We start from the raw sequence: 9495 nt of genomic DNA on the forward strand, positions 1-9495 counted from the left end.
GGGAGCACCAGCCGACCGCAGCCGCAGCAACAGGAAGCCGCGGGATCTCCTCCCGCACCTGGGAAGGAAGCTCGGGAATAGCTCAGCTAGCGAATCCCAGTCCCGAGGGGTCGGCTGGAATCTCGGGGCGGGGGGACTTGGCCTCGGCGGGACGCCCCCAACCTCCGCTTCCACACACCCCTTCCCCGGCTCCCCCTGATGCACGGGTCGGGCTGGAGGAGGAGGAGGAGGGGGAGGAGGAAGAGGAGGGGGAGGAAGAGGAGGAGGAGGAGGGGGAGAGGAAGAGGAGGAGGGGGGGAGGAGAGAGGAAGAAGAAAAAAGACCTTATAAGTATCATCAGAAAAATAATGGAGAGGAGGAGAAATTGTCTCCAAATGACTCATGACATCACAGAAAATTAGAAGCTTGGACATTTTCTACAGAGTCAGCCTGTCTTTTTGTGGCTGTGGAAACTAGGCTCAGCAGGGAGGGTGGCTGACCTGCCAAGTTTCTGGTGTTTGTGGTTTGTGTGGGGTGGCACTGGGGCTCCTCCCCTAGAATCTGTGGAGCTCTGAGTATAGAGACTGAGGAGGATTGCAGGCAGGGACGGAGGATACTCCAGGCTGGCTTAGTAGAACCATCTTCCTGTTTGTTCAGAGAGCCTGCAAATGCAGGTGGGAAATATTGAGAAATAAAGGCCAAAGTCCTCATTTATTGCCTTGGGAGAGTTAATATGTAATATTTTGGTATATAAACCTGACCACAAGATGAGACCCTGAGCACAGGCCTCTGGGAGCCACTGGGTGAGCTGTCACCAGGAGCTGTCACCATGTCGGTGAGGATGTTAGCCCCTGGCCCATCTCCCTCCACTTTGACATTGCTGGGTGTGGGTGGGGAGCTTTGGGTACAGTATTGCTGCCCCTCTCTGAGACTCAGCTTCCCCATGTGCATCATAAGAAAGCTAGGTAGATGGTCTCTTGGTCCCTTAGCATTGAAGCTGTCTGAAGTCCTGCCACCAAGCTCAGAGCCAGAGCCGGTCTCTCCCCATCTAACCTGTTTCTCTGTAAGAACAGCAATGCTAATAAATAATTTGATTGCTAACTTCCACTGAGTCTCAGAGAGATGAAGAAACCAAGGCTCGGGCTGCGACCAGGTCAGTGCTGGAGTCTGTGATTGGCAGGAACGAGGCCCTGGCTTTGATCCCAGAACCACAAAGCAAAATAATTTTTTTTCTTTCTTTTAAATATTTTATTTTATTTTGAGTCAGGGTCTTACTATCTATTTAGCCCTGCTTGGCCTGGAAGTCATTAGGCAGACCATTCTGGCCTCAAACTTACAAGAGATCTACCTGCCTCTGCATCCTGACTGCTGAGATCAAAGTTGTACAGCACCATGCCCAGCCAAAGTAAAATTTTCAAAAAAGGGGCAGGTTGGAAGTAGCTCAGTTGGTACAGACCAGATATGAAGCCCTAGGTTTGATCCTTAGCACTGAATAAACCAGGTGAGGTGGTACATACCTGTTACCCCAGCACTTGGGGTCGGGGTGGAGACAGTAAGATCAGAAGTTCAAGGTTAGCCTTAGCCATATAGCGAGTTCAAGGATATGTGAACACCCCCCCCCGCAAAAAAAAGGAAAGAAAAAGAAAAACTGAGGCTCAAGATGAAATTTCCTGAGGTCACTGTCTGCAGATTGCAGGGTGGTGACCGTCTTTGAGATCTCAGTGCTTCCAGATCTTGATCTCCTGTGGCTTGCGGTAGGGCTGTGGACAAGTCACTGCCCTTTTCTGAGCTTTGGTCTACTCTGATGTGTAGAATGAGACCATATGGATCCTCTGGGGTATAGACAGTGCTTTCATTTCCTAGGACTGCTGGGACAAACCACTTTAAAATGAGGGGCTCACCACCACAGACATGTCTTCTCCATGGTCCTGGCCAAGTCTGGAATCCAGGGTGGGGAGGGCCAAGCACTCCCTGCAGGCTCTGGGGAGGATCTTTCCTTGTCTCCTCCAGCTTCCTGTGAGGGCATCTGTAGTTCCCTGGACTGGCAGCCTCGTAACTTCAAGTCCTGCTGTCTCTGTGCACGGCCTTTCCTCTGTGGGTCAGTTTCTTTCTTTTTAAAAAAATCTTTAGTTTTTCATTATGTGTACATGTATGTGTCTGCTGTATGTGGGTATGTGCAGGTGCCTGCAGGATCCCTTCGAGCTGGAATTACTGGTGGTTGTGAGTCACATGATGTAGGTACTGGGAATCAAACCTGGGTCCTCTGAAAGACCAGCAAGTGCTCTAGCCCCAAGTGGGTCTGTGTTTCTGTGCCCCAGTTCCCTTCTCTTAAGGGACACAGGTCACAGTGGATTTAGGGCCCACCCTAGACCAGTACCCTACCATTTAAGTTGATGGCATGTCCCAAGGCTCTACTCCCAAAGAAGCTATATTAGCAGATGCCAGATGGGATGAAGTGCAGGAGAGGAAATGGCCAACCACATTACCCAAGACAGCGCAGGTGACATGCAAGGCATGAATGTGACTGGGTATCCCTGACTGAAGAACTCCTGTGCTGTCCTTGCCTCCCCCTCTCAAGGAGACCCTTCATGGCCCAGACAACCCTGATGTTCCCTCTCCTGGTCACCCCACCCCTCCCTTCCTTTCCTCTTTCTCCTCCAGATATCATCTAACCAAACCTCATAGCACCTATGGGAGACACAGGCCCAAAGGAGTGAGGCTAGCCCCAAGTCACTGAGGTAGTGAAAGAAGAGCTTGGGTTCGGCCATATCCTAACCCCAACTCCCATCTCACCACCTGGGAACTGTTCCATCTCCCACTGAGCTCTGCCTCCTACCTCTCTGGCTTTAGACTTGGCCCAGTGAGGGCAAGGGATCTCAGCATCCTATTTATGAAAATGTATTCTACCCTGGGATCTGCATCTCTGAGACTCCTGGCATTGGTTTACCTCCCCTGTAGCCCAGCTCTGCAGCAAGCTCCCACTTGCAACCTCGGGGGCTCTGCTTTTTCTGTTCCAGTCAAGCACCCAGGAAGTATAAGCTTAGGGGTGCTTTGTCCCATCCTGTCCCAGCATCCACTCCACCCTGCCCCAGGAATCTTGGGAGGGACAGATGACACCTTCTAGTCAGGCTGGTGGACAGCAATTGCAAATAAACAGCACACATCTGAGTACCTGCCATGTGCATGTGCTTCTTGGGTCATTTGGGAGGGGCAGTGGGTGTCCTTGCTGGGCATCTCCCTCTCAGGGGTAGCTCTGCAACTCAGAACCTGAAAAAAGTCAGTTTGGTCTCTACTGCTAAATCAGCTACTACAGGGAGCTGCTGGCCTTTCTGCCTCCCGACCTCTCTGCCCTGAGAGCAGTGTGTGCTTGCAGGGGACACTGGCCGAGTCTGGAGACACTGTTGTCATGGCAGCCTGAGAGAGATGCTGGGTTCTAGTGAGGAGAGGTCAGAGGAGCTGCTGGCCATCCCACAGTGCACAGGATGCTCCCAACAGACACTCACCCATCTACCCCATGCCCCAGCAAAATGTCCAGGAACTTCTCTAAGGCACCTGCGACTGAGGCTGATGTGTCCGCATTTTAGAGCTCCAACTTCCGGCAGTGTGTTTCCTACTGGCTCTCTAATGGAGCATTCTTCTGTTGCACAGGGGATATTTGAGATCACAAACCTGGACATGAAGATGGGAATGACCTTGAAGATCAAGGGGAAGATCCGAGAGGGTGTTAATGGGTGAGCTAAGTGGGGGCAGGGAGGGAGGAGGAAGCTGGGACAGGCAGGCAGCCCTGTCAGATCAACCAGGACACGGTGACTTCAAGCCAAGAAGCCTTTCCTTCTTCCTTGCTCCTTCCCACTGTTGGGCTCCCACAGCCCTCTGGTTAGGATCTGCTTTTGCACATAAGCCTCAGGTCAGCAACCTTCAGAATGTCAGAATCAGAATCCACTGCACGTGCTCTGCTCCTTCCCCTAACAGCCACCGAAGGGGCAAGTGGAGAAAGCAGGAGCTCTGCCTGGTCCTGAAGGTCTGGTGCCTTTACTGAAAGTCCAGCCTGCCTCCCTCCTCAGGGATTAAACACACACACACACACACACACACACACACCCTCTCCTAACCCATCTGAAAGGGCCTGTGAATTCACCCAGAGACAGCCACTAGGGGGCAGCAGTGGTCTCATTTGCGTCCCTGAGACTCCTGGCATTGGTTTACCTCCCCTGCAGCTCAGCACCAAGCTATCACATGTAGAGGAACATTCCAGCATTTCTTGGGACTAATTTCTAGCCACCTAGGGATAGGAAGTCTGTAGGAAGATGTGTGGTGTAGGAGCTAAGGCAAAACCTCCTCTTTTTCTGTGTCCCTCAAGTTTGTAGACATGCAGGGATACCTGGTCTGACATGCCCCAGTGATGGAATCCCACAACCCAGAATGAGCTATTTTCAGGGACTCTGAGAGTCTAGCCCCGGCTTCTGTAGTGATCCTGCCAAGTCATTCATCCCCTGCTGACATACCTCAGCTGACAGGGAGCTCATCACCTAGGTTTGGCTGCTTATGGTCAATCTGAACAGGTCTTGAATTCTTTCACCCTGGAAGAACACACTTAATTTCTGAAATTGTCACCATCAGTTACTGTCAACAGGCTTGGTCCCTGCTCCAAATGGAACGCACCACTATAGTGTCATGTCTGACTCCACTTCCACCTCATTTCGAGGCTCAGATCTCAATTAAAACATCTTTGGTGATTCTTTTAGCTTGTGGTTGTCCAGGACCCTCTGCCCTAACCTCATCTCACCTGTCAACCTTCCTACAGCTTTATCATTAACCTGGGCCAGGGGAAGGACCACCTGAACCTCCATTTTAACCCTCGCTTCAACGAATCCACCATTATCTGCAACTCAAAGGATACAGGCAACTGGGGACAAGAGCATCGGGACAGACACATAAGCTTCTCTCCAGGGTCAGATATCAAGGTGAGGTCAAAGGGGACAAAAGTTAGGGAGGAGGTCACAGGGAGAGCCCAAATGGTAGTACCCCTGACTAGAGCTTAAGCCACCAGGCACCCTTCAGGACCCTTTCCAGGGCTCCTTCCTCCTTCCTGACTCCTCCCTCCCTGTGCAGGTCACTGTGGCCTTCCAGGATAAGGAGTTCAAGGTGACTCTGCCAGATGGACACGTGATCACCTTCCCCAACAGGCTGGGCCACCAACACCTGAACTACCTTTCTGCAAATGGTCTCTACATCTCCTCCTTCAAACTTGACTGACTGCGCAGCACCTCAGAACAAGACCCATAGCCCCAAGCCCATTTGAGTCCTCCTGTAAGACCCACCAGGACTGGCACCTTTGGGTTTGGGTCTCCTAACCCTTCACCTGCATTTTCTGCTCTGCTGACTCCATCCATCCCAGTCAGGAGCAAACAAAAGAATCCACGTTTCTTGAGTCATTCCATGACAAGTACTGTTAGCACTTTCCAAGTATTTTAATGCTCCCAGCATCGTTATGATACAGGGGGGAAACTGAGGCACAAGGATTTGGCACTGCCATGTGCAGAGGATGGAGGGTGCTCCCAAGCAACCTTAAGCATGCCAGCCCCAGCCTGTTGTCCTCCCCACGATCTCCTGAGTACCTGCCAAGCTGCCCCGTGGGTTTGTGGGTCAGACACTGGTTCCAGGCACCTGGGACCAGGGTGTTCCAGGAACTACAGATAAGGGTCCCACCTGGGCCTCTTATCGGCAGGCATTCCAGGCTGGTTACTCATTACCTTGTTTGGCCCCCTCCCCTGGCTGGGGTGAGGGCCTCTACTCTCCAAATTCCCAAGAGAGGAAAGGACATTTCCATGGGGGCTGAGGCCTGCCCCTAAGTCTTCATGCTTCCTAGAAGGACACCTTTTATCCAAAAAGCTTTTAAATTCAGGCACCAGAGGCAGGTCTGGGGTTCACTGGTAGGTGGAACCCTCCCTCGAGGTTACACCTGACCTGAGACTTGGGGACAAGTGGGAGTTAGGGAGGAGCCTGGGATAGGACTATTGGGGAAGAAGTGGTGGTCTTCTGGGTGCAACTTGATGAGCAAGGGGGGCAGGCAATCCCAATGGGAGACAATGGCCCTGTGTATTCCGTGCCCCTCCCCCACCCCACTAGGACAGCATCCTGGGGCACAAAGGCCACACTGTGAGGCCAGTGGGGGTAGCATGGGGTGGGGCTGAAGGAAGGGCTTCTGCGCTCAGAGTCAGTAGGAAGAGGTGAGTTAGCTGAGCAGGGCCCCTTGTGTTCCTGTCCACTCCCTAACATGCCTACCCTGCTGAAACCAGAAAAGATTTAGGGCAACTTGGGTTTCTCATCTCTTGTGGGCAGATGCAGCTGTTAGGTGAGGGGAGGGTTCAGCCCCTGGGCTGAGTCCTGAGGCTGGCAGGACCTGAAGCCCACCTCCAATCCCTCACACCTTGACCTCATCCTCCTCCGCATCAGTAAACTCAAAGGCATTAGCCTGCACTGTGCTGGGCACATGGGCCCTGCTGCTGGGGGGTGCAGTCCACTCTTCATTCAGGCTCTCCCAGGAACCCTGGACTTGGGGCAGCACCCCCACCAGCTCTCTCCGAGCATCCATCTCAGTATAGTGGCGACTGCCCTGGCTGCCACCCCAGCCTGCTCCCCAGTGCCTGCCAAGGGCCATATCAGGAGGTACCTGGGGGTCCTCTCTGACAGGGCTGACTCTCACCTCAGCCATGGGGCCTAACCCAGCAGTTCCCCCATTGGGGAAATGTCCATGGGGTGGAGGGCTTGCTGCAGGGCCAAGGGGGCTTGCCACAGGGGTGAAAGGGGCTGTGGCAGGGGCTAGGAGGCTTGACGCAGGGACTAGGGATTGTGTAGCAGGGGCTGGAGGGTTTGCAGTAACTAAGGGATTTGAAGCAGGAGCTGGGGTCTCGGCTGCAGGCGCTTCTGAAAGGCTTATGACCCCTAGCAGCTCGCTGAGGAGCGAGGGCCCAAGGTCGAGATCAAAACGGAAGGACAAGAGAGAGTCAGAGCGTCGAAGCTCAGGCTCAGAGGGGAAGGAACTTCGCTCTCGGTCTCCATCTCCATCTCGATCACGGTCACGGTCACGGTCACGGTCACGGTCACTGAGCTTTTCCAGACGTGGCAGGCGGGAGATGGTACAGAACCCAGAATCCAGGCCTAGCAGAGAAATGGGGTGAGGTCAGAGCTAAGATCCCTAGCCAGGACTTGGGAAGAAAAAGCCAGGACAATCCTGACCTTCCACACCCCTCGCTGGCTCCCATTTCTCCTACCTGTGATCCCTAAGACTTAAGGGCCATCACCCCATCCCATTTTGCAGAAGAAGAAAGGGAGGCTCAATTTAGGACATGACAGGCATCCCCAAAGCCATGCCTGGAGCGTGAATCTTGATGTTCAGTAACTGCTGTGAACTTAGCTGTGGCCCCCAAGTTCCCTCTATGACACTGATGGATGGCTGCAGGTAAACCCTTAGCTTGTGGGCTGGTTTGTGGACACAGAAGAGAACTAGCAGCCGGAGCTTGACTAGAGAAAGCACAGGCTCTTAAGACAGGTATACGCCCTCCAGAGTTTCCTGGCCCAATCCTTGCCTCCAGGACCCCAGGCCTGAGGCACATGATAGGTTAACTGTAGAGTGGTTATCCCTGGGGCCCCCTCAACAGCCCTGGACCAGGAGCAGAGGCTGGCAAATCTGAGAGGTGCCCCATTGCCACAAGGGGGAAGCAGAAACCCACAGTTCCCAGGTGAGCCAAGGTAACAATTCATATGTGGTTAATCTGTCAAGTTAGTGGAGCCTTAGTTTCAAATATCAGCTCCTGTCCTGAGCACCTACTATCTGACTTCACTGAATCACAGCAATGCTACTAAGGGACCCACATAGGTGAAGATGTCTGTGTGCTTCTTGGGAGACAGAAAGGACTAGGATTGGAAACCAGAGCCCAGGCTCAGCCAGTCCTTATTACCCTCCAACACTGGGGAGCTGCTTTAATGGAAGTGGGCAGGAAGGGGTGGACTGGCCACAGAGCTAAGAGACGGGAAGGGCTTGTCTGAATCACACAGCAACTTGGGCTGCTGGAACATCAACTCCATTTACACCTTAGCTTCAGGTGAGGGTGAAGACTAAGGGACCTAAGCCAGCTGGCCCACCCTCCTCCACCCCATCCTTGGCCTGGGTTTGGACTGGACTTCCATGAGGAGACTACACAGCTATGGGAAAAGTTATTTGAGGTCTGGTGGAGTCCCCAGAACCCCTCTGGGCTTGAACCTCAGCCATGAAAAATGTGCTGTGAACCCAGGTCCTCACCATAGCCAGACCGGCCATCTGTGGAGCTGGTAGGACTTCTGTCGAAGCTGAGCTTGCCCACCACCAAGCTGTCGTAGGCGGCCTGGTTAAGCTGGGGCAGGGAGATGGCGTTCTTGATGATTGGTGAGATGGCAGGTGGAGCGGGTGAGGGCGCAGGCGGGGAAGCCATCCTGCGCAGTGGCACCCCCACTCTTCGCACTTGCTGGAGTTTCCTGGCTAAGAAGCTGCGGGGCGAGCGGTGGGTGTTTCCTGAACTGCCTCCATGGTTGCTGAGGAAGGAGGTATCTCCGAAGACATCCCCACCGCGGCCCACGTGCATGGTGTGGCGGAAGTCTCCAAGTGGGGGACTGATCATGTCTGTGGTCAGCCGCCTCTTTCCATGGGAACTGGATACCCAGCCCACAGGCGAGAGCTTGCCCAGGCTCATGGTGGGGGCTCCTGTGCCCCCCTGGGGGCCCGGCATCAGCTTTGGCTGCTTACAACTGCTGGTCCATGCCCACTTGGGGCCAGGGAGGGTGGTGGGGCTGGGCTCAGGGCCCCTTCTCAGATGGTGGGGCAGAAGACAACCTCAGTTCTCCTAAGGCGCAGGTCCCAGTGCTGAGGCTGAAGGGGTCTGCCACTTGTGTCCTGCCGGGACCTTGCTCCTGGTGAAGCAGATGATCGGAGAGGGCACAAGAAGGGCCTTAAAAGTGGGTGGTCCCTGTGCTGGGGTGGAAACCTAGAAAGGCAGAGGACAGCTTTGTGTCATGGCAACAGAGGAGGAAATGTGAATCCAAACAATAGGCACCCAAGAGAACAAACGAGGATGCCCAACAATGTGGACAGAGATCCCTGATCTGACCCAGTCAGGCACAAAGGATGACCTGCAGAGTCCTGTACAGTACAGAAAGTTCAAGAAGGGGCTGGGAGTTGGTTCAACGGATGGGAATGCTTACTTAGCAAGCATGAGGACCTGAGTTTGGCTCCTACCTATAACCCCAGTGGTGGGGTTGGGCAGAGACAAGAGGATTGTTGGGGCTTGCTGGCCAGCCAGCCTAGTTGAAAAACCACAAGTTCTAGGTTCAACGAGACTATCTCATGGGAATAAAGAAGAGTGTGATAGAGCCGGACACCCAGTGTCCTCCTCTGACACACACACACACACACACACACACACACACACACACACACAAATAAATGTAATAAAACAACGAGGCATGGAATCTGACCGTGGG

General features: G+C 53.6%; 2 protein-coding genes across 2 annotated transcripts in view; one reads left to right on the forward strand and one right to left on the reverse strand.

Annotated features, from left to right (window-relative positions):
• Positions 1-746: 746 nt before the first annotated feature.
• LOC103748642 (galectin-2-like) lies at positions 747-5856 on the forward strand. Its single transcript, XM_008851348.2, has 4 exons — positions 747-814; positions 3628-3710; positions 4784-4943; positions 5092-5856. The coding sequence occupies exons 1-4, from the start codon at positions 809-811 to the stop codon at positions 5233-5235; spliced, it is 393 nt and encodes a 130-aa protein (XP_008849570.1). The 5' UTR covers positions 747-808; the 3' UTR covers positions 5236-5856.
• The window catches only part of Cdc42ep1 (CDC42 effector protein 1), an 8098-nt gene continuing 4029 nt past the window's right edge, over positions 5427-9495 (reverse strand). The window contains exons 2-3 of the mRNA XM_008851301.3: positions 8282-8999; positions 5427-7140 (exon numbers count right to left, since the gene is read on the reverse strand). Of these exons, the coding sequence (XP_008849523.1) occupies positions 6404-7140; positions 8282-8744 (1200 nt within the window). The 5' untranslated portion in view covers positions 8745-8999 and the 3' untranslated portion in view covers positions 5427-6403. The remainder of the gene's footprint in view (positions 7141-8281; positions 9000-9495) is intronic.

The sequence above is a fragment of the Nannospalax galili genome, unplaced genomic scaffold (genome assembly GCF_000622305.1).
Source record: "Nannospalax galili isolate Female #2095 unplaced genomic scaffold, S.galili_v1.0 scaffold445, whole genome shotgun sequence".
In the NCBI taxonomy this organism is placed as follows: Eukaryota; Metazoa; Chordata; class Mammalia; order Rodentia; family Spalacidae; genus Nannospalax; species Nannospalax galili.

Coding starts and splice junctions, on each gene's coding strand:
- LOC103748642 (XM_008851348.2), top strand. Junction 3,711..4,783: donor ATCCGAGAGGGTGTTAATGG/GTGAGCTAAGTG, acceptor ACCTTCCTACAG/CTTTATCATTAACCTGGGCC. Junction 4,944..5,091: donor CTCCAGGGTCAGATATCAAG/GTGAGGTCAAAG, acceptor CTCCCTGTGCAG/GTCACTGTGGCCTTCCAGGA.